This window comes from Lynx rufus, unplaced genomic scaffold (assembly GCF_022079265.1).
Source record: "Lynx rufus isolate CCGP_SWC_20201006 ecotype Redwood Valley unplaced genomic scaffold, mLynRuf1.p SCAF_8, whole genome shotgun sequence".
NCBI lineage: Eukaryota > Metazoa > Chordata > Mammalia > Carnivora > Felidae > Lynx > Lynx rufus.
This window is the reverse complement of record NW_025814896.1, coordinates 119,839,773-119,861,277: the sequence shown is the minus strand read 5'-3', so window position 1 is coordinate 119,861,277 and position 21,505 is coordinate 119,839,773. Positions and strand designations below refer to the sequence as shown.

Here is a 21,505-nt window from a genome sequence, read left to right as displayed (position 1 = left end):
AATCCCGATCTAGAAATAGAAGATTATCACTGTTTGGAAGATCCCATGCCCCCTCTTTTCCACTCTTTCCCCTCACCATTTCTTCCTTCCTGAAAACATCTACCTTTGCATCTGTTCTGTAACTTTCTGTAAACTTTTCTCCGGTTTTTTTTTCCTCTGTCTTCATACACTTAGACTTGTTGAGTGCCCCAATCCATAGTCACCCTGGCGCCTTTCTCCAGATCAGCCCCTGGGATCTTTCACTCCCACAGGAGCGAACAAGCCCGATGTCGGCCCTGGACCCAGGAGAGCAGACAGACCTCGAGAGACAGAAGGAGGGAAGCCTTGTGGGAGGGGAGCCAGAAGAGAAGGAGGTCCCCCCTTCTCCCACGCTCATCCACCCCAACGACGTCCTCAAGATCCTGGAGGCCTTTGTCATGGGTCTGAGGAAGCCCAGGTGTGGTGCTGGAGGGCTTGCCCGAGGCCTGGGGAAGCCAGGCTGGGCCGGGCCGAGAAGATCCCAGTGCGGAGCAAGCACCTGGGCAGGAGGAAAGGGATGGGGAGGGCTGGAGGCGTCAGTGGACACGGATGAAAGGAAGGGGCGTAGAAGCGATTTGCATCTTCTCATTCGTCGTTCATTCCACAGCCATTCACTGGGGTCTGCACTGTGTCGGCCCGTGGAGATCACACCTTGTGATCGGGACCATGGTCAGAGCCTATACCAGGTGTCACCAACGGCAGTCAGAGAGGGCTTTAGGAAGAGACGCACCAGAACCGGGTTTTCCTACATGGATACAGTGGGGGAGAGAGCATTTCAAGGTGTCACAGTGTGGGGAAAGGCCTGGTGTGTTCGAGAATCGTGGCAGAGAGGTGTGGCTGGTGTCAGGGTCTTCCCTGGGAAGTGGGACCGGTGGGTAGGGGAGCCGGGCCAAATCTTGGAGAGCCGCGCCTGCCATGGCCGGGACCTTTGCCTTTACTCTTGGGTGGACCGGAGCCACAACATGGTCTTAAGCGGTGGGGGAGCCATGATTAGGCTTGCATGTTAGAAAGATCCATTTGGTGGCAGGGATGGGGGTGACGCCGGATACAAGGAGAGCAGCCGGAAGGTTCGTCTAGGTGGAGGCGTTGATATCCTGGGTCAAGGCTATCCTCGAGGGGATGCCGGAATTTGAGAGCCGTTTGGATGCACTAGTGAAGGAAACGGGCATCGTAGTGGGATGTAAAGCCAATGAGGTAAACTGGCTGAGAGAAGGGGGGTGGATAGAACCCCAGTGATGCTTTCACAAAGGTGACAGTGGCACCAGAATCAGGGACACTGATGATAGGCATGTGCACTTTCTGAGAATCAGCCGTAAACCGAGACACTCGCACAGCTGAGTGGGAAGGGGACAGGTCTGCAGGCAGCAAATCCAGGAGGGACAGGCACCGTGGCTGGCGCTGCGTGGGAGCCTGGGGGGGGGTGCCAGGTGGGGGTGACGGTACTGCTGCTCTTAACCCCCAGGGACCCCCCGGCCCCAGTGAAGGTGGTGAAGTATGTGCGAGATACCTCGAAGGACTCTGCGTATTGGGAGGCCCTGGCCACGGTTCTCCCTTACGCCACGCAGAACCTCTGGGACGCTCTGTACACGGCCTTGGAGAAATACCAGTGAGTGTGTAGGTCACAGCCCAGGAGAAGGAGGGAGCCAGGCAGTTGGTGGAGAAGGATCCTGCTTGCGGTGGCCACATTTGCCACCCCCCCCCGGCTTGGAGACAAAAGCTGTCTTTGGAGGGAAAGCTCCTGTTGGGGGGTCATGTGGCGTTGGGTGGCTGGCCCCTCGCTCCTTATTCGGTTCCTAGCCCGGTGTGTTAGGTCCTAACACCGGGGCAGGAAGGTTGCTCGGGTGGGTGAAGCTTCGGGGCTCCTCTCCCAGCTCCAACCGGCACGGAGACATAGAGATCCTGGCCCCTGCCTGGTAGATTTGGAGGGTTCGATGAGACTCTAATGGATTTTTCCGCCCAAAGCCTCGTCCTGACGCAGAGGGCCAAGCTGCTGATAGAAAACAACTCCCTGGAGAGGCAGAACACAGAGCTCCAGATGCTGCTTCAGCAGTATCTAGATTCCAAGGTGGGCGACGGGGACGAGGAGGGTGGGCAGGAGGCCGTGGCAGGAAGCGGGACTGGAGCCGATGTTAGGAAGTAGAGTCCCACCCCTCACTGGAAGCAAGGGACGCTTGGGATGTGCCATGACATAGCAACCGTCACACCTCAAGTTGGGCCCGAATTATCGGACAAGGGAGTCCTTTGGACTTTGGACGCTGCCCGAAGTCTCCTCCAGGACGTGTGGGTTGTAATAGTGCCCTTTTGATGCCCATGGTCCTTGGTGCCAGATGCTTGTTGGATGTCTCTCGGAAGCGGGACCCGACCCCGCCGAGAGCGTCACAGCCCAGAGAGCCCTTCCTTATGGAGTTTCTTCTTTGGTCTTAACATCCCCTCTGTGAGGTCGATAGGGCACAAGTCCTTCTCCCAGAGAGGAGAATCGAAACTGGGAGACTCTTGCCCACTCTGCTGGGCCAGATTGTCTGGCCCGGGATGTGACATGGCGAGAGGAGGCTCCAGCTGGGGCAGGTATTCCCCGGTCCTCACTCCTGCCCACTCCGGTGATATTTGGGGCAACTTCCCCATGGCCTGCAAGGGAAGAATCTCACCGTCTCTGCTTCTAAGGTTAGAATCCCTTCGTAACGGAGTTGCTGGCTCTGCTGTGCTAGTGTGGGATGCTTCACGCGGCGCTGAGACCGTGGGCCGGGAGGGTCATGACACCCTGGGCTGGGGGTACGCCCTCCATCATCAGCTGTGTGTGTGAGAGGTGACCGAGGCCAGCCACAAGCCCGGGAACTGGGGATGTGTGGCCCCGTAACAGTCATTAGAGGACTGTCCATGCTGTCGTCGATGCCGCTGTGTGCAGAGGATGGGGGAGGAGGAAGGAAGGGCAGGGCTAGACTGGGGACGGGATGCGCAGGTGGTGGGAGGGGGTAGAGGGAAGATGTAAGAGAGTGGCTCAGGGCAGAAGGTTCAGAACGTTACCAGAGGTCAGCTAGCTGGAGCAGAAGCCAAACAAGAAACCTTAGGACTCCTCTTCCAAAGGAAGGCAGACCGTGGGCTTTCCCAGGCATCCGGAAGCGCTTGGCGGGGGGGAAACGCTTGCCGAGGTTTGGAGCCCTTAGGAGAGCCGACATATGCACCTGACCCGCAGAGGTCGTGAAGCAGGAGGGCCCTGGGGAAACTGTAATGACCTTTACTCTCTCTTTTCCAGATAAACTCTGAATTGCATGTTCCACCAACTCAGGTGTTACGGGCGCCCACCAAATAGAGCCGGACCTCCAAAGGCTGCTGTTACGGTGTATGCGGGTGCCGGGGCTGGCACGTTTCACCTGGGGAGCTGCCTGGGACTACTCTGGATTTTCCAGAGCTACTGGGAAATAGGCCACGGGAGGGGTTACCTGTATCCTGTAGTCGTGATTAATTAAAGTCTTTAAAAGGTTGTGGCTGAATCTTTTCAGAGAGGTCGGGTCCAGTGAGACCCTGGCCCATGACCCCACCTCTGTGTCACGAGGGGACTTTGTCTCCACCTCAGATTGTGGTATGAGAACGGCGTGTCCCTGTGAGACTGGACCCAGGCCGGTGGCATGGGACTTCCTTCTTGCATTTGGAGCAGGTCTGTGAGTGGAGGCTGGAGCTTTGGGGCTCTTGCAAGGTCTTAAGCGTTCTGACTGTCCTGGGTCCCTGGGACCCTTTTTGTGAGTTTTTGGGGTCCCTGGTTCCACCTGGTATAGGGTGAGGCTCCTCCTGTGGGCAGCCTGCAGGTGCCCTGGGCAGGTGTCCTGGGCAGGTGGCCCAGTGCCTTAGGCCCTCCTTCAGCCCTGGGCCTTGAGGCCACTTACCCAAAGGGGAAAAGCCAGAGGGGCCCAGCTGGTCCTGAGTTTGCCATCCTCAGAGTGCTCACAGACCTCGCGCCCCTATCCTGGTCCCCCAGCTTGGCCAACTGGAGACCTGTCAGCTCAGTGTTTCATTCTTTTATTATTAAGAGAAAAATCACCACGCAAGAAAGGAACAACAGCCAAGAGAAACCCAGCTCTCACTGCAAGTACCATCCCCCTGCCTGGCCGAAATGAGGTCCTGGCAGGGCGGGGCGGGGCGGGTCGGCACTGGGGTGGGGGTGGGGCACAGGGGTTCACTCTCACTGCTCCTCATCTAGGCTTCTGAGCACTGGTCCGGGCGGAGGAAGCTCTGGGAAGCGATAAAAACCCACAGGCAGGGCCGGGACTGGGCTTGTGCTCCCACCAGGGTGTCTCCCGGGCAGCGGGGGGGGGGGGGGGGGGGGGGGGGGGGGGGGGGGGGAAGATCCACTCTCAGAGGGGGGCAGGGAGGAAGAAGCCACCTCCCCACCATTGGTAGGAAGGGCCTGGCCCACGTTTGCAGAACAGACTGGTGGTGTGGCTGTCCTCACAGGATTCTGTTGGGGAGGGAGGGTGATGCTTTCTGCTTACTCATTTCTTTTTTATAGCTCTGGGCACTGGCCCACGATGGGATTCTCAGTCAATTCCATTAAAGTTTTACTCTTCCACTGGAGGGCCTTGGGGGCACCTGGGGTGGCCTCCCCGGAGCCAGGGCCTGAAGTAAGTGGTGCCTCAGCAAGGAGGGGCAGACCCCCACCCCTGCCCACACTTCCCACCCCTCGGGCAGGGGCCGGAGGGGTGGGGTGAGGCCCGCAGCCGGCTCAGGTGGAGCAGGGGCAGGGGTGTCACCAGCCCAGCAAGCAGGAGGCTGCAAGGGGAGGGGGGGCACTGGGCTTCTCGAGCTCCCCAGGGAGAGTGCAAGGTCCACGCCAGAGGAGGGGCAAAGGCACGGGTCCAGGCGGGAGGGGGGGGTGGGGGGCGGTAGTGGTGGGAGTGGTGCTTCACGCCCCCAGGAGCTTCTTGACCATGTAGCCAGGGAGGCTGTAGAGGAAGAGGGCCAGCATGAGCAGCCCCAGCAGCGCCAGCACGATCTTGATGATGAGCCACTTGTACCGCGTGCAGATGAGGTACTTGATGGACTTGAGGGGGTTGAGGAACCAGACGAAGGCGGTGTCAGGCCGGCTGGGGGAGGGGAAGCCGCGGTCAGGCAGCGGGCCTCTCCAGGGCACCCCAGGCCCTCAGCCTTCTTAGACTCCCACGGGCCCTGACACAGCCCCGGTCCCCAAAGTAGTGAGTGCCGGAGCCAGGTTCTAGCCCTTTCTGAGCACTAGGTTTGCTGCTTGCGTTCCTGTGCGCTTGGTGGGACTCTTTGGCCCCCAGCCTCCTCCCCAGGCCCGGAGGGCTTTCTGGCAGTGGGGCAGCCGTCCAGCTAACACCTGGACGATGGCGGCCTTGGCCTTGGCCTTGGCCGCTCACCATGTGAAGACGCAGCCGCAGGGCTGCAGGCTGTTCTGATTCCCGGGAACCTCGTCTACTTAGCGGCTCGTTGTACGTGCTCCAGGCTCGGCCCCCGTTGTCTTTCTGTGAATCCGTGTTCCTCAACCTCTCCCCCTTTTCTGAGGAACAGGGGCTTCTGGCCCCACCAGGCCCCGCCCAGGGTCTGAGGAGCCCCGGTTGGGGCGCCAGCCACACTCAACCACCTGCCCGCTGTCGGGGTGGGGTTACGGCTCTGCCTTCTGCACAGACTCCCGGCCAAAAGGGGCTTGCTAAGCTTTACCTTCTGTGGTTTACGTTACAGGAACGGTAGGTTTTGTAAGATGTCAAGATATAAAATTCCAGTATGCTTTTTCAACCTCCTGGGCCAGCGGCCGCCGGAGGACACAGACCGTGCCCTCCCAGAGCCAGGCGCAGGGCACCTGGTTTCCAGCCTTAGCGGTGACGGGCAAGTTGGACGCCTGTCTGAGCCTCAGTTTCCTCCTTTACGCAGTGGGGTGCCTAGTGGACCCTGCCTCCGGGGTCAGTGAAAGGGTAAGGAGAGAAAGTGCATGTGAAACGCTAGGCGTGGTGCCCGGGCCCTGAATAGCCGCTCAGCTGGCTGCAAAAATGTGGGAACTGGATGGGGTTCCTTACCGCCCTGCCTGGCAGAAAATGGCTCTGGGCCCGGAGGGGAATGCTGGTAGGAACTAGTCAGGCCTCGCTGGCTAATCCTAGCCAAACCCTCTCCCCGTTCCCTGTCCTCATGTCAACTCTTTCTGCCAATGGCCCTGGGTTAGTATCTGTTGGTCTGTCACGAGGACAGGAGGTGGGGTGGTGCTCAGAAGACTGGGTGGCAATTTGAAAGCCGAGGCTGAGTCTTAGCCCTAATCTGCTGGGCGACCTTAGGCGAGTTGCTTCGCCTCTCTGGCCTGACACGCACTCATGTAAAACAGTGATTTGAGTTCTGAGAGCCCGTGGTACCGTTTGACAGCTTGCAAGTTGCTGTGTGTGTCTGCATGCCCTGTGTGTGTGCGTGCCCTGTGTGTGTGTGCATGTGTGTGTGCGTGTGTGCGTGTGTGTGTGTGTGTGTTCCGCATGCTGCCAAGCTCATCGGCCCTGGGTCCGGAGGAAGAAGTGAGGAGGACCAGAGCCAGCAGGATGCCAGGCTCAGGCCCCCAGGGTCTTCCTGACCAGGTAGCCAGGCACAGAGCAGAGGAAGAGGGCGAGGAGGAGGAGGAGTTTGAGGAACCGCCAGCGGCTTGTGTGCCACAGGAAGTAGCGGGCAGACTTGAGAGGGTTCAAGAACCAGATGAAGCTCGTGTCTGGCCGCCTGGAGCAGCGAGAGGGCAGAGGGAGCACGGAGAGAGGACACAGAGGATGAAGGCTCAGGGTGTGGTCAGGGGTCTTGCAACAGGGGGGCGACCCTGGGCTGAGCACCCTGGGCTGAGCGTGCGCACTTCCCGGCACCTCCCCAGCCATCAGGGCCCCCCTGGGGCCCCAGCCCGCTCGCTTCTGGCAAAAACGAGGAAGAGCGTTTCAGTCTGTGAAATGGGGCCTTCCCTGGGAGAGGGGCTGATCCCCTGCACGGAAGCCCGGTCGCCCGTGCCCGGGTTCAGAGCGAGGGGTGCATTCCAGGCGGAAGCGGAGAAGGGAGGAGGCTCCCTCGCAATGAGGCTACCGCCCTGAAAGGGCTGGAGAACGCCAGAGGTGCCTGCAGCGTGGGAGCAAGAAGTCCAGAAGGTTCTGGCCCCTCCTTCCTGCCCCCATGGCCCCAGGGACCAGCGTGGCAGGGGCGCCAGGCAAGGCAGCATACTCACTTGGGTTTCTCTAGAGGGTCAGGTTCATTGCGGGCCAGGCCCACCGGATTCTTCTCTGCCTCCTCCGCTGTCAGTAGATGCAATTCTGCCTCCACCTTGCCCTGCGGAAAGGAACAGAAGGATCCTAGGGCTCAGGCGGGGTGCGCGGCCCAGCCCTGCCCCGCCCTCCGCGGGAGCCGTGGCGGTCCCCACCGTGAGCTCGAACTCATCGTTCTCATTGCGGGCCAGGAGGGGCCACCAGCCTTTGACGCGCTTCTGCTTGAAGATGGAAACCAGGGGCACGTCCACCTCCCCCGTGGCCATCTCCATGGTGCACTGCTTGGCTGTCTTGGCGCCCCGGGGAAAGCGGTTGAGGTCCAGCTCGATGGCCCCTGTGGCAACCTTGGAGTCAGCTCTGACAGCCTGGGTCCCGTTGATCCCCACCGGGGTGGGCTCCCTCCGCCCCTGCCTCCCCCTGCCCTACCCCTCCGCTCCCCAGCCCTGCACCCAGGAAGTCGTCCGCGGAGAAGTGGTCCGCATCCCAGATCTGCAGGGTGAGCCGCGCGGGGATCTTGTACTCAGTCTCGTCCCAGGAGAACATGGACTCCTTCTTGGAGATGACAATCCTTTCCTCAGCGGCCAGGTAGTCGAAGGGGAACAGGTAGCGCCAGTTGAAGTTGCCTTCGCCGGTGAGGGAATGATAGTGGACGTCCGTGTCCTGCTTGTCCTCCTGCTGGCCCTTCAGCCACCTGCCGGGTGCCATTAGCTCCAGACCCGCGGCCACCCGCAGGGAGCCCCCTCCCTCCTCCCTGGCCTCCTGGGAAGGTGGGCTCACCCGTCCCAGCACCCCTACCCCCCAGCCAGGGGCCCTCTCACCCACCCCCGCACAAAAATGTCGCTGGACTTCTCCCCAGTAAAGAAGTCATCGTCCTCCAGGACCACCTCGTCTGTGTTCCACACGATGACCCGGAGCTCATACCTGGGCAGGGGAGAGGCTGGCTCGCAGTCTGGGGGTGGGGGCGGCCCCAGGGTCTTGGTGTAGATGGGGCAGGTACCTGAGGGGAGTGCTGGGACTCGTGAGCATGGGAGCTGGCCCAGGCTGGGGTGCAGAGAGCCCATTCGGGTAAGAGGGCAAGGAGGGGAGCGGAGGGGACCCGGGTGAGGGAGAGAGGGTCAGCCGGCCGGCATGGCTGTCGTGAGGAGAACCCTAGGGGAAGCCCGACTGGCCGGCTCTCCAGGACAAAGCACGCTCCCGGGCAGGGAGGCTGACTCAGGCCTGGGAGGGGCAGGGGTGGCTGCTGCGGGGTGGCTCAGCAGGAACTCGGTCTCCAGAGGCCGGAAGACACTGTGCCTAACACAAGTTTACGTGTGGGCCCAGCAGCTGGCATGCTCATGGCATCTGGTTTCCTTTAGGTCCTTGTCCCAGAAGAGGATTTTCCCCCTTGCGGTGTAATTGTCATTATAAATAGGTACATTTCAGCCTTTACGAGTGAGGTTGGGTCGCCCCCTCCGCCTTCCTCAGAGTGGGGCTCTCGCCCGGACTGCAAGTCCCAGGTGACACAATGGGGTCGGGTGTCCCCTGGTGGCCATCCCTGGGACAGCACACCTGTGACCTCAGACCTGGAGGCGATTCCAGGCAGAATTTGCCGTATGATTTGCAGGGCCCGGTGCAAAGTGGAAAGGTGGGGCCCTTTATTAAAAAAATCATTAAGAATTTAAACATTGCCATTTTGAAGTGAGTGTGGGGCCCCTCTGAGTGTGGGGTCTGTGCAACTTCCCCACCCGTGCAGTTGGCCCTGGTTCCAGGCACTAGGATGTTAGAAGCGGCAGGAACTCCATCCTGCCGTCTTCCAGATGGGAAAACAAGGACCAGAGAGGTAAAATGACCTGGCCAGGGCCAACTAGGAGAGGCAGGTGGCCTGGCTCCTGATCCAGTGCTCTTTCCACTCTATCAACGCCCCCCCTCTTCCAGGCGCTCACTCCTACATACCTCCTCGGCAAGGGTTTTAAAGAAAACCTGGCAGAGCTTGGGGAGCCTGGGTGGCTCAGTCGGTTAGGTGTCCGACTTTGGCTCAGGTCACGACCTCACAGTTCGTGAGTTCGGGCCCCATGTCCGGCTCTGTGCTGACAGCTCGGAGCCCGGATCCTGCTTCGGATTCTGTGTCTCCCTCTCTCTCTGCCCCTCCCCTGCTCATATTCTGTTCTCTTTCTCTCAAAAATAAATACATAAATAAACATTAAACACTTGTAAAGAAAACCTGGCAGAGCTTAATGACAGCCTGGAGTGGGGACAAGGGGAGCGGGCTCTCAGGGGTGATGCCGCTGTGAGGAAGAGAGTCCCCTGGAGGGTGCTGGTGAGTACACATCACCTCATTGCCCGCACACTGGGGGGGTGGCTGTGCCTTGGCAAAGGGGACCCACCTAGGGTAGGCCCCATAGCTGTCTCCATGGGTTGCCCTGTTCCCCCCCTGAAGGCCACATGGGAAACACCACTGACCAAGGTGATGCAGGTGGTCTGGGCCTGGGGATCCCACGGGAATGAAGGCCACGGGGGGAGGGACGAGAGATGGGGGAGGTAGTGCTGGGCCCCAGAAGCTCACTTCTTGGGCTTCCGGGGGGAGATGTCCAGAGGCGTCCCAGGGGCCGGCATGTCCATGGGGAACATGTCCACCCACAGCTCCAGGCGGCCCTATGGAAGAGAGGGCGTGGTAGATCTCCCCAGGGACTCCCTCCCTGCCCAGGAAGGCCAGCTCTCCTCCCTCCCAACCTTTGTTCCCTCAGGACCCGGTTCATCAGTTTTCGTCCTTGGACGCCAGAATCCCTATGACCTCACCAACAGCCAATCACAGCGTCTAAGGGAGACACTGCAGGCTGCACCTGAGCTCATGGGGCTCACACTCAAAGGAAAGACACAGGCCCCTGGAGTTACCGTGAGGGGCCATGCTAGGAAAGTGCCTTCCAGGCTTTTGGGAAGGCAGCAAATAGTTGGAGGATCCATTTTTATGGGCCCAGGTAGGGACTCCCTGATCCCAGATACCAAAGAACCTCGGATCTAGGCCTGGCGAGCATCACCTGCTCGATGCCTGGCTTGTCAGGGTTGAGCAGGGGCCGGGTTTCCACGTGTTCGGGCACCAGGCGGCAGCCCACGCGGGGGATGTCCTCCCAGTGCCTCAGGGCAGATAGAGCCACATGCTCTTCCGTAGGCTTCCTCTGACCTGTGGGTGCCGGTGGGTCAGCGGCACATAGGGCCTCAGCACAGCAAGAGACCCGTGCTGGGGCTAGACTCGGGGGCACAGAGCGGCCCCTGAGCCATCACTCATCCATACTGTCTCCTTTTACTGTTGGGGAAACTGAGGCACAGGGGCAGCGTGGCTTGCCCGAGTTCTCAGCTGCCCCATGGGGCCCAGCGGGACCTGTGCTCTTGGGTTTCCCCTGCCTGGGGAATCTGACCAGAGAATCCTGCTGGGCTGTGAGGGCAGGGAGGGGAGGAATCCACTTCCTGTCTCAGCACCCTGCGGGGCCGCAGCATGAGTTCCGCAGCACGCGTCTCCTGTTCTCTGGAAGTGCCACGTGACAAAGGAGTGGGGAGAGTCAGCTGGGACCTGGGCCCACACCCTCACTCTGCCCCCGAAGGGCCACGTGACTTTGGGCAAATCACTGTAGAATGGGAAGAACCTCCCTACCCCACAGGAATTCTGGGAGGGAGAGAGAAGGCAACAAGTGTGCAGGAGCTTGTGCCGGAGGGCAGAGGCTGGGCAGAGGGGAGCGGGGCGCAAGGCTGATGGGCAGAGGGTCTAAGGACGCCCCAGTCTAGGCCTTGAAGTCCTGCCGCAGGAAGCGTCGGTCCCTCTTGGCCTCTGACACCCCCCGTGTCCAGCGCCTCGTTACCGTTCTCGTCCTCGATCTCGGAGGGCCCAGTGAAGACACGGTTGGACACCTTCACTCTCCCGGGGGGCCCAAAGTGGGGGCCGTCCACTTTGCCCTCCTTGCAGAGGCGGGTCAGAATCTGGCTGGGCTTCATGGGGTCCCGCCAGATATTGTAGCCATGTCTGTGGGAGGGGGCACACAGGTTTCGTGGGGCTCAGGGTGGGGCTGGGGCCCATCCCCCGGTGGCAGCTGGTTCCCGCCAGTTCTCTTAAGTTGGCTGCTGCCCCATGTCAGCAAGCAGGCCCTGCCCGAGACACTAGGGCTGCTCGAGGCTGATCCCTCTTACCCCAGGCTCCAGCCTCACATGTCCCGTGTCCTGAGGATGAGCTTTCAGCCTCCCTCAACACAGCCCAATCCATTCCCCAACTGTGCCCTCTCCTCTGGAGCTTCAGAGACTCCCACGAGGACACTGGTAACCAGAGACTTTGGGGACGTGTCGAAAGTCACACAGCCTGTCAGTGGCAGAGACTGGCTGGATCCCCAGTGGCCTCTGCCTGGCCTCTTCCCAGCCCTGGGGTTCTCTCCTTGCCCGGCCTCCCCTGTCCTAGAAGCCCCACCCCGCCCCCGCCCCCGGCTCTCTCCTTGTGTTAGCATCTGTGGTCTGCTCGGTCTGTACGGATGGACGCCTGGACTGGGACCGAAACTGTAATATATCCACCTTCCCAGACCACGATCTCTGAGTCTTGGGTTTCGGAGTCAAGATGCTGCAGGTGCGCCCGCCCCGCCCCTGCCCCGCCCCTGCCCCTGCCCCGCCCCTGCCCCCCGCCCCACGCACATGGAGTAGGTCTGGGCGATGCCACAGGTGGCCCGGTGTTTGCTGTAGAAGCGGTTCTCCAGGTCAATCTTGGTTTCCCCGATGAGGTCATCGGTGCCTACCAGATCCCAGTCATACACGGCCACTGTCAGCATGGATTCCATGGGGAAGGAGGCCTCGATGTCAAAGGACCTGGCGGGGTGGGGGTTAGAAGGACTGAGGGTGTCTGGCCGGGGAAGCCGGGTGGGGCCAGTGGGGGCGGTGGCCCGTGGGCCGCCAGGAGGCCTTACTTCCCAAAGACAGGGTTGAGCTGCTTGGAGATGTAGTTCTCCTTGTCTCGGATGTCAGTTTTGCCCAGCCGGATGGCAATGTAGGGGTCGGCTTTGCCGTTAATGTCTGCGGGGTGCAGGTCCGTGGCCTGGGGTGGGGGAGGGGTGCTCCTGAGCAGGCTTCCCACACACCCTCTTCGCCTTCCAGTGCCCTCACCCCTCTCTGATGGTCCCGTGATAGCAAAGGGCGGGAGCACTGGACCGGAGAAAGGAGAGTTGCTGTGTCACCTGGGGCAAAAGTCGTCGCCCATCTCAGGTCTTGGCTTCCTCCTCTAGAGAAGGTGGGAACTAGGCCAGGTGACCTCTGTGGTGCCTCCCAGTTGGGGCTGTGACACTTTACACTGACACTTTAGAGCGCTGCTTTAGCGCCTCCTGGGCAGGAGGACTGGGAGACCTGGGGGAGGGGATTCGAGGGGAGTCTTACCCTGACCACATAGACTCGGACCAGCACATTGATGGGGTCATTGCTGGGGATGCCCTGGAACATGCCGTAGGTGGGGTCGTAGCCGGCTTCCCGGGACACGTCCTCTGGGAGTGGCACTTTATACACGCAGAGGGAGCCCTGGGGCAAGGCAGGGGCTCAGGCGAGGGTAGCGTTCCAAACGGTCCACAGTACAGAGGGATGGCATCCTGTGCTCAGGGTTGATGGATCTGAGGGGGTCCAGGGGCTCAGGAGGGAGTGGCCAGGGCAACGTTGGGGGTGGGGCACTCAGGGCAGATGCTTTTTTTTAAGCAGCATAGAAATATTTTCATGTTTACAAATCAGGGCAGCTGACAGTTCCACTTGACTGTTGGCCCTGGGCTTGGGGTGGGGAGAAGAGCTGGTGGGCAAGGGGTACGATGCTCAGGGCCTGGGCGCACACTCCTTGCCTCACCTTGAACCGGCCCACGATGCGCTCCTCCTCCGTGGAACCGTCCTCGTCATCCCCCGTCTTGCCCCGCAGCAGATTGAAAGTGTGCAGCCAGTCCTCAAAGTTGTCAAACTCAGACTCCAGCTCCTTGGGGTACACCTGAGCCAGGCCAGGCCATCAGGGGGACACGGCACGACCACTGCGCCCCGTCTTGTCCCATCTGCCCCCCCCCCCGCCCCAGGCAGGACCCCACACCCCTGGTGGGTCTGCCCCCAGACCCTCACCTTAAGCTCATCAATCTTGGGTTTCTTCTTCTCTGGGGCCTCAGGCCCCTGGCCAGTGCCGGGGCTCTGGGTTCTCTTTTTCTTCTCCTCCTTCGCCGCCTTTGCCTTCTCCTTGCCCTTCATCGGCCCCTTTAGGCCTGGCCAGAACCAGAAAAGGAGGCCCTGGTCAGTTTGGGGCAGAAACGATGAAGCAGGAAGTTCTGGGTTAGAGACCCAGATCGGCTGCTAATTGACTTTGCTGATGTAACTCCTCTGGGCCCTGTGTACTCATCGGTAAGATGCAGACAGTACTCCCTGGCATGCCTGTCTCCCACGGGTGGGTGCAGGGCACCCATAAAGCCACACTGGGACTGTGTACAAAGACCGCTGCCGTGCCCTCTGGCAGAGCAGAGCAGGGAAGGAGCGTGGGTCTTGAGTTGGGAGGCCTGAGCCACACAGCACTTTCCTCTCTGGCCTCAATCTGCTCGTCTGTCATATCCAGAGGGCTATTCTACACCAGCATTTCCCAAACCGCACTCAGTGGAACAGCCGCTGTGGATGTTCTTGGAATGTGTTAGAAGAGAGTGCCTATTGTGGTCAAAGAAGCTGGGGAAATATTTTATATTCTATCTTCCTTTTAGAGACTTATAATAACATTTGCATATTAAAGGCACTGGGAAGTCCTGTGCCAAGAGACCTGTTTAATCCATTTGACCAAAGAATCCTCTTCTCCCTCTGGAATACCCATTAATAGCGTTCCATGGAAAAGGCCTGGAAAACGCTGAAGCTCTGTTGTTCTGTGGCTGTAAATGTCTCTCACCATGGTGGCTGAACCGGTCACTCTAGATTAGAGCCCACGCCTGCCCCCTGGTGCCCAGGGATGGCTGGTGATAGCTGCCCTTGGCTGCTAGAGAGGCGCAGGGCCCTGGGCTGGGAAAGACAAGCAGCTGGGGTGGCGGGTCGAGGAACCAGCCCTCCAGGGCAGCAGGGAGGCAGAGACCCAGGGTCCCGGGCTCACCCTCCGTGTTCTCCACCTCCTCCTTCTCCTCCAAGTCAATGCCGGAGGCCTCTTGCTGTCGAAGTTGCTGCCAAAAGATGAGGTGAAGAGGAGAGAAGGTCGGCTTCCTGGGGAGGGGTCTTTCGACCCCATCCTGTGGTCTCAGACCAGTCTTAAATGCTTAGAAACTTTTGGGGGTGCTTGGGTGGCTCAGTTGGTTGGGTCTTGGCCTTTCGGTTTTGGCTCAGGTCATGATCTCGCGGTTTGTGAGTTCTAGACCCACATCGGGCTCTGCACTGACGGCACGGAGCCTGCTTGGGATTTCTCTTTCCCTCTCGCTCTGCCCCTCCCCGGCCTGCACTCTCTCTCTCTCCCTTTCTCTCTCTCTTAAAAAATAAACAAATAAAAATAATTAAAAAAAAAGAAACAGACGCTTTTTCCTATTGGGGTTCAAACCCATCATGCACTCTGTGTAAGTGGGTTAAAAAAGTTTATGATATTGTGTACAGTATGACCAACTGTGGTCAGGAGTTTATGATTCTTTAAATTGTGCACCACTTAAAAATAAAATGCCCTTTAATGTTGATTCTTAGTGGTATTCTTTTTTTTTTTAATAGAAAAAGTATAGTAGAAAAGCATAACTGAATACGAAAAAATGTGCTCTCTGTTCTACCCAGTTCACTGCACCTGCTGGGAACTAAATCCCCGGGTTTCAACCAAGGCGCCACCTGGTGGTAACCTATGCAAATTACAGGATTAGACACCAGGAGTCAACAGGCAGCCCCTTGGAGCTCGAGCCTGGCCAGCTTGAATCCAGGAGATGATGTTGGGAGAAGATACTACTAGGCGACCCCCAATTATCTGCCTTCCTGAGTTTTAGAAGCTTTTCTGGACACACAGGCATGTAGGTAAAGATTACATTTCCCAGCCTCCCTAGCAGCTAAGTGTGGCTACAGGGACTAGATTTAGGCCAACATGAGTGGAAGTGATATGTGCAACCTCTAGGTTGGGGCTTTAAGAGGAAAGGGCTATGCTTCCTTCTCTTCTCTTTGCCCTTTCCTGAGCACTGGTGTTCGGACGTGAGGGTGAGTCATCTCCAACCACACAGATGCCAGTAACAAGTGGCAGGGTCTTAGTGCCTGCCACCATTATGTCACCATACCAGCCTAACTCCACTCTCTGAGACATTATGTGAGACAGAAAGAAGCTTCTGTCTTGTTCACACCAATCTAACTTGCTAAAGCAGCTTAGCCTGCTAACTAACGTGCATCGGAAACCTTGCACACAGCCTGGGCCACAGAAAGGGCCTGGGGAGAGAGGATGACTGGATCAGCTCAGGTCCTACTGAGGAAGCACAATCATGGGCACATGTCCCTCCTGGTCGGTCAGTAAGTCGGGGAGTGCCCTGAGCTAGGGAGTGCCCTGAGCCAGGGAGAGGGACACGTGAGGAAGAAGAGAAATGCACTTTCTGGAACTTGCAGTCAGTGTCAGCAGACAGAAGCTGAATGCGCACAGTCGGGGAAGAATATTTCACAGCCACAGTGACTGAGATGTGCAGAATGAAGCATTGTGAGGAGGTGCAGGAACTACTAAGAAACCATTGCTCCCTTTCGGCCTCGGCGTACATGTTTCTCTTCTTCCTCAAAGGTCACCTTCCCCGGGAAGCCTTCTCTGACTCCCCCAGGCATTGCTCTGGCTTTGTCATCACACTGTAGTGTAGCAGCTTCCGTGTCCATTTGCCCAGTAGACCGAGGGCTCCTTAGGGCAGGTATGGACTTATCTTTGGCTCCCACAGTACCTAGGAAGGTGTCTGACTCATCATACATACTCAAGAGATGTTTGTGGAGTGAGTGAGTGAAGACAAGAGGAAACCTGGCCAGGGAAGGTAGACTGGACCACCATTTTGGAAGAGGTGGGGCCTGAGCTAGAACTTGAAGGATGTGAAACAAGTGTGCTCCAAGCTCATGTTGATGGAGTCGGGGAACTGGCCCTGGTGGGGATGGGAAAGAAGCTGGATTGGAGGGGCCGATGTGGAGTTTGGGTCACCTCCCCTAGCCCCATTCCTCCTTGGCTCCCCAGCCCAGGCCTGAGGCCTCACCTCCTTCATGGTATCGATGGAGGCAAAGTACTTGGACCACCAGTCCAGCATGCTCTCATCGGGCTCCTCCTCCTCTGGCTCTTCTGAGCTGCCCTTTTTCTTCTTTTTCTTCTTCTCTTTCTCCTCGTCAGCCTGGAGGGGTGGCCAGGTCCAGAGTCCCGCATACATCCCTGCTCCCTGGCCATTCCCAGGGCCCTAGACCATCCAGGGGTCCCCCATCCATTCTGGGAAGCCTTAGACTCCGTGAGGCTTCTTGGGGCCACCAATGTCAAAGGGTCAAGGGCCATGTTTTGTGGAGGAGGATGCCATGGCCCAGAGAGGCTCATGACCTGTCAATGTGAGGGGCTTTGCTGCCTGAGTAGTTCTCTCCTTCTGCCTCTTCAGAAGGGTGTGCTGGCCCCGAGCATCCAGGGGCCGGGGAGTGACTCAGTCCCTGATGTCAGGCCCCTTGGCCTGATACCCTATGTCACTGCAGGGTCCTCTCTCCCCAAAGCCCCCGATGGGCCCGCACTCACCACATCCACCTTGATGACGGCATCAGAAGTCTGCAGAGGGGAACCAAGGAGACAGGGGCAGAATTAGCTACCAAGGGCGTGAAGCGGCTGGCGGTGTCCATCCAGGAGAGGAGAGGAGAAGAGCGGGAGCTGAGAGGGACCTCGTGCAGGGCCATTCACCACGAGCCCCTGTGCTCTGTGGGCCTTGCCCTGACATGAGCACACTGCCTGGTGAACCTGAAAAAGGTCCGCTTGGCAGATGTCTCCTCAGACTTTCAAGGACGGTGGCTCTCAATCCCGGCTACACGTCAGAATCGCCGGGGCGGGGGGGGGGGGGGCTTTACAAACGATCAGTGCCACGTTGCCACTGAGTCCAAATGTGGGGGCTGGGCACCTGCACAGTTGTAAACCCCCCAGATGGTTTCGGTGGGCATTGAGGGTTGGGCAGGGAGCCTGACCCACATGTGCTGGGAGTTCGGTAACGATGGCCGGACAGGGTCAACTTCAACCCTACTCTCCCCCCTTACCAGGGCAAGGGCTTTAAAAATTTAGCGGAGGCACACGCAAATGCGTAGCTGAAGAGGGCCCTGGTGAAAACGCCCCAGCAGAGCCCAGGGCCTGGGGAAAGGTGGCGAAGCTTGGGCCTGTGCTGTCCTTGGGCCTGTGCTGTCCATCAGTGAACAAGATGGTCTGAAATGACAGGGCCCACCCCCAGCCCCAGGAGGAGCCCCCGGGGAGGGAGCCGAGGGGTCGTGGGATCTCCAGGCCCAGCCCCCCAGCAGCGGGCTTTCCCGGCAGTGCTGTGGGCCAGGCCCTGGCCCGTACCTGCTCCCCTTTCCTGAGAACCATGCCCAGTGCTAACTCAGCCAGCCGGCAGGGACTCTGTGGGGTTAAGTAAGGACTGTGGGCCAAGGGAAGGTCATTTCAGACCAAGCTCAGACCTCAGAAGCTAGGAGGAGCCCCAGGCTGTGTGGAGCACGTGAGGTCAGGAACGGGATGGAGATAATGTGGTAGGGAAGAAGCCCACATCCAGCCCCTTGGTGCTGTCTGGACTCAGGATGGCCTGGTTCAGGCCTTCTCTCTGCAGGTGCCATCTCTGCATCTAAACCCCAGAGGCCAGGTCCCCCTCTGGCAGATAAACGTCCCCTAGTCCCAAGACCAAGAGGAAGAAGGAGCTTCCACCTGGAAATCCTTCCCCAGCCCAGGCCTAGGCAGGGCTGCTCTTTAAAGGCTGGGATGGAAACCCAGGGACCTTCTGGAAAGAACGCTGGTGTTCACACAAGGAGCCTAGTGTCTACGTGGTGTGGCTTGTTGGAGTAAAAATAATTACAGGCTATCACCTCAAACGGTCACTGCTCCCTCTGTCTCTCGTACGTGCACACCACTCGCTCGTGCACGTGCGCACGTTCACATGCACACTCAGGCATGCACACGCAGGACCGACAGTCTTACATTCCAGGACAGTGTTTGGATGGACCGCTTGCACACGTAGCCAGGGTGGGCCCTCGACCGTGACATGCCAAAGGAGGCGGCCCCGCTCGCGAGAAGTGTCACACATTCCCAGCAGGCGCAGGACTGACCCCACGCGCCTTACCGCGTCCAGCTTCACCATGGTCTCCAGCTTCCGGACAGGCACCTCTGTCTCCATGTTCACCACGACCTCCCCTGGGGGGTGAGAGGAGGGACCGCCATCGCACAGCACACGGCGACCCCGAGGGAGCCTGCCTGGACAGAGAGATGGACAGACAGGCAGACGGACAGAAAGGAGCAGGAGTAACAGTGAGAGTCGGAAGTGGCTGGAAGGACCAGAGGCCTAAAGCTGATTCTGGAACTTTCTGAGGCAAGAGGGAGGGACAGAGCAGTTGGGCATACGGAGAGGCAGAAAGGGAGCCAGAGAGAAGGCTGAGCTGCAGTGAAACAGGGGAGGTTGGGCTGGGAGGGAGGCTGGAAGGGAGGCTTGGGTCTCCTCCAAGAGCCGGTGAAGGAAGCCACCTGCCCCCGGGGCCCTCTAAGGTTGTGTCTGGCTCCAGCCCTTTCTGGCTCTAGAGCGAGGGGCGGCCAAAGGTAGCCTTGGCCCCCGGGTTGGGGCCTCCCCTGGCCTCCCCCACACCCACTTGGGGATGCCCCCTGCGGAGCCAGCTGGCGGCTTGGCTTCGAGGCCTGGACTGCGGGCAGGAGCCCCTCCCGTGGGCCGATGCAGCCGGGCCCGGGCTTCGGGGTGTGGCCGTACCCGTGGTGTTCCAGTTGGGCGCCGAGCGGTCTGGGGGCCTGTAGATGAAGCGCCTCAGAGAGCTGACGGCGTGGGAACCCACCAGGGTGTAGCGGCCGAAGGCCCGGCAGTCCACCACTCGGATGTTCAGGGGCGGGTGCAGCAGCTCGTTCTCCGGGAGGTCCTGGGGGATGTGGGCCGAGGGCAGCCCGGGCTCAAGGGGGGCCCCGAGGAGCCGGGCCACCCCCAGCCACACCAGCCGCACCCCGCCCCGCCCGGCACCCACCACTTCAAACCACTTGACGAGGGTGTTGAAGTTGGGGTTCTTCTTGTAATTGTGGATCAGGGACGACTGCACCCCCTTCCCCGCACACTCGATGTCTACCCGCGGCCGGTCCACCTGGGCCAGGTTGACCCGCTTCAGGTCCCGCAGGCCCCAGAAGAGCACCTGGGCCGGGGGGAGAGGAGAGCCCCTTCAGCGGGGCCGTTTGAGGGTGGGCTGGGCCCCCTGAGAAGGAACTGGGCCGTGGGTGGGCAGCAAGACTGGAGGGGCAGGGCCCCGAGAGCTGATGAGAGGCAGGTGTCCCTAAGGCGCTCCGGAGGAGGGCTGGGGAAGGTCCCGGAACGAGGCAGTGTAACTCAGTGCAGGCTGGGCAGCCACTGGATGGGGGGGAGGGGGGAGGAGGCTGGCTCTGTGCTGGCTCTGGGTGTGACCTTGGACAAGTCACTTTCCCTGCTAGGCCCTCAGTCTCCCGGGTGCCAACCGCGTAATGTGTGCACAAGAGCCCTGCTGGAAAGAGAGTGAAGGGGGCAAGGAAGCCAGAACACGGCAGGGCCTGTCCAGGGCAGGGACAGGAGGACCCCGACGGAGCCCTCACACACCTCGATTCGGTATTTGCTGAGCACGGGCCGGATGCCGACGGGCACAGGCATGATGGGACCTCGGTCCATGTCCCCCGGGCCGTTGATGGGTGGCAGGTCTGCCTTCCCCGCAGGCCCAATCTGGGGAATGGGAGTCACAGTATCACACTCTCCTTCCCCGTGAGTTCTCTGTCAGGTGAAATGGCCGATGCCCCGGGCCCCTGATGCCCCGGGCCACCACCAGCTTCGGTCAAGCTGGCCTCACGGCGGGATGGGGAGGATAGCCGCCCCCGGCCCTGGCCCCCCTCCCCGCGGCCCCACCTGCAGCAGCTCGAAGGCAGCCAGCAGGTCCCCGGCAGTGGCGTTGCCGCGGTAGATCTGGTAGTACTCGAGCTGGGGTGGGAAGCGGGGTGGACAGTACGCCTCGTCCGCCATCTTCACCAGGGGCTTGGCGAAGGTCCGGCCCATGAAGTCGGCTTTGCCCTGACGGGACAAATGACCGAGGTGGCCTCCCAGGTCCCGAGTTGACCGCGCACGTTCGCGCCTGGGATCCCGGTCAGTCCTCGCCGTAGCCCCGGCAGCTGAGGGGCGGGTGCGACCACCCCATTTTACAGATGGGGATGCCAGGCCTTAGGGCCCACCGCAGACTCGGCCAAGGCCACGCTGGCAGCGAATGGCAGACTCGGGACTGGCAGTGAGATCGTCCTACGTCTAGTTCAGGGCTCTCGGGGTATCCCAGCAGCTGGAGCGGTGGCTCCCCAGCTCTGCAGGGGTCGCCTCAATCCTTGCTTGCCCAATCCAGAGCTCCCACGGAGAGCCGTGGGGCCGTTGCTGACTGCAGTAGGTGTGGGCAGGGGGCTGAGGGGCCCAGGGACGTGGGCAGGCTGGCGGTAGCAGGCCTTGCTGGCAGATGTCCTGGTGATTCTGGGCCTGAGCTGGGCCGGTCTGTGGCAGGAGGTAGGGACACCCTGGCCCAGCTCCTCCCTGAGATCCCGGCGGCCCACGGCATCGGGAAGGGGTTGGCCGGCAGTGACAGGGCAGGAGACACGTGGCTGCTGACCCGCCCCCACCCCAGCTTCCTGGCAGGCACCCTGGCGCTGGGTGCAGACAGCCGGAGGTGGCTGTCGAGGTAGGTGCAACGCAGGGACGAAGGCGTAGGTCCCTGGTTCCGGAGCCCACCCGTACCATGGTGTCCTGGTCGTAGATTTCGATGACGATGATGGGGGGGTCATCCCGCAACTCATGGGCTTCGCCATATAGCTCCAGGTTGTCGAACACCAGCATCTGGTCCCAGGTGGGGCACAGGGTCTCATTCAGCACCTGCGGCACCGGGCAGCGGGACGGTGGGTAATGCGTGGGGGGGGGGGGGGTGCGGGCAGATACATGAGCACGAGTCACCCCCAGTCGCCGCAGCTTCCAGGGACTCCAGGGAAAGGGGTGTCATGTTGGTCTCAGGGCCCCTCCCAACCCCCATGTCTTTCCTTTCCTCTGTGGTGGATGCAACCACAATTAAAGCCTTTACCAGTGTGGTGGGGGCCT

General features: G+C 60.1%; 2 protein-coding genes across 5 annotated transcripts in view; one reads left to right on the top strand and one right to left on the bottom strand.

Moving 5' to 3' along the window:
* DRC1 (dynein regulatory complex subunit 1) overlaps positions 1-3,477 on the top strand; it is a 42,071-nt gene extending 38,594 nt beyond the window's left edge. The window contains exons 14-17 of the mRNA XM_047069610.1: positions 252-436; positions 1,481-1,624; positions 1,981-2,083; positions 3,269-3,477. Coding sequence (XP_046925566.1) covers positions 252-436; positions 1,481-1,624; positions 1,981-2,083; positions 3,269-3,325 — 489 coding nt within the window. The 3' untranslated portion in view covers positions 3,326-3,477. The remainder of the gene's footprint in view (positions 1-251; positions 437-1,480; positions 1,625-1,980; positions 2,084-3,268) is intronic.
* A 536-nt stretch (positions 3,478-4,013) lies between these two features.
* Positions 4,014-21,505, bottom strand: part of OTOF (otoferlin) — a 93,291-nt gene continuing 75,799 nt past the window's right edge. Inside the window, exons 25-47 of one of the 4 annotated variants that reach the window (XM_047068713.1) lie at positions 21,152-21,286; positions 20,288-20,449; positions 19,988-20,107; positions 19,392-19,553; positions 19,127-19,289; positions 18,491-18,621; positions 16,918-16,947; positions 16,403-16,534; positions 14,326-14,392; positions 13,329-13,465; positions 13,069-13,203; positions 12,618-12,755; positions 12,155-12,282; positions 11,886-12,056; positions 11,072-11,232; positions 10,256-10,398; positions 9,784-9,872; positions 8,064-8,162; positions 7,691-7,932; positions 7,397-7,575; positions 7,205-7,305; positions 6,607-6,717; positions 4,014-4,982 (exon numbers count right to left, since the gene is read on the bottom strand). In XM_047068713.1, coding sequence (XP_046924669.1) covers positions 4,913-4,982; positions 6,607-6,717; positions 7,205-7,305; positions 7,397-7,575; positions 7,691-7,932; positions 8,064-8,162; positions 9,784-9,872; positions 10,256-10,398; positions 11,072-11,232; positions 11,886-12,056; positions 12,155-12,282; positions 12,618-12,755; positions 13,069-13,203; positions 13,329-13,465; positions 14,326-14,392; positions 16,403-16,534; positions 16,918-16,947; positions 18,491-18,621; positions 19,127-19,289; positions 19,392-19,553; positions 19,988-20,107; positions 20,288-20,449; positions 21,152-21,286 — 3,006 coding nt within the window. In that variant the 3' untranslated portion in view covers positions 4,014-4,912. Of the gene's footprint in view, positions 5,094-6,606; positions 6,718-7,204; positions 7,306-7,396; positions 7,576-7,690; positions 7,933-8,063; positions 8,163-9,783; positions 9,873-10,255; positions 10,399-11,071; positions 11,233-11,885; positions 12,057-12,154; positions 12,283-12,617; positions 12,756-13,068; positions 13,204-13,328; positions 13,466-14,325; positions 14,393-16,402; positions 16,535-16,917; positions 16,948-18,490; positions 18,622-19,126; positions 19,290-19,391; positions 19,554-19,987; positions 20,108-20,287; positions 20,450-21,151; positions 21,287-21,505 lie in introns of all 4 variants that reach the window. The other 3 variants (XM_047068714.1, XM_047068712.1, XM_047068711.1) reach the window with 3 other exon arrangements.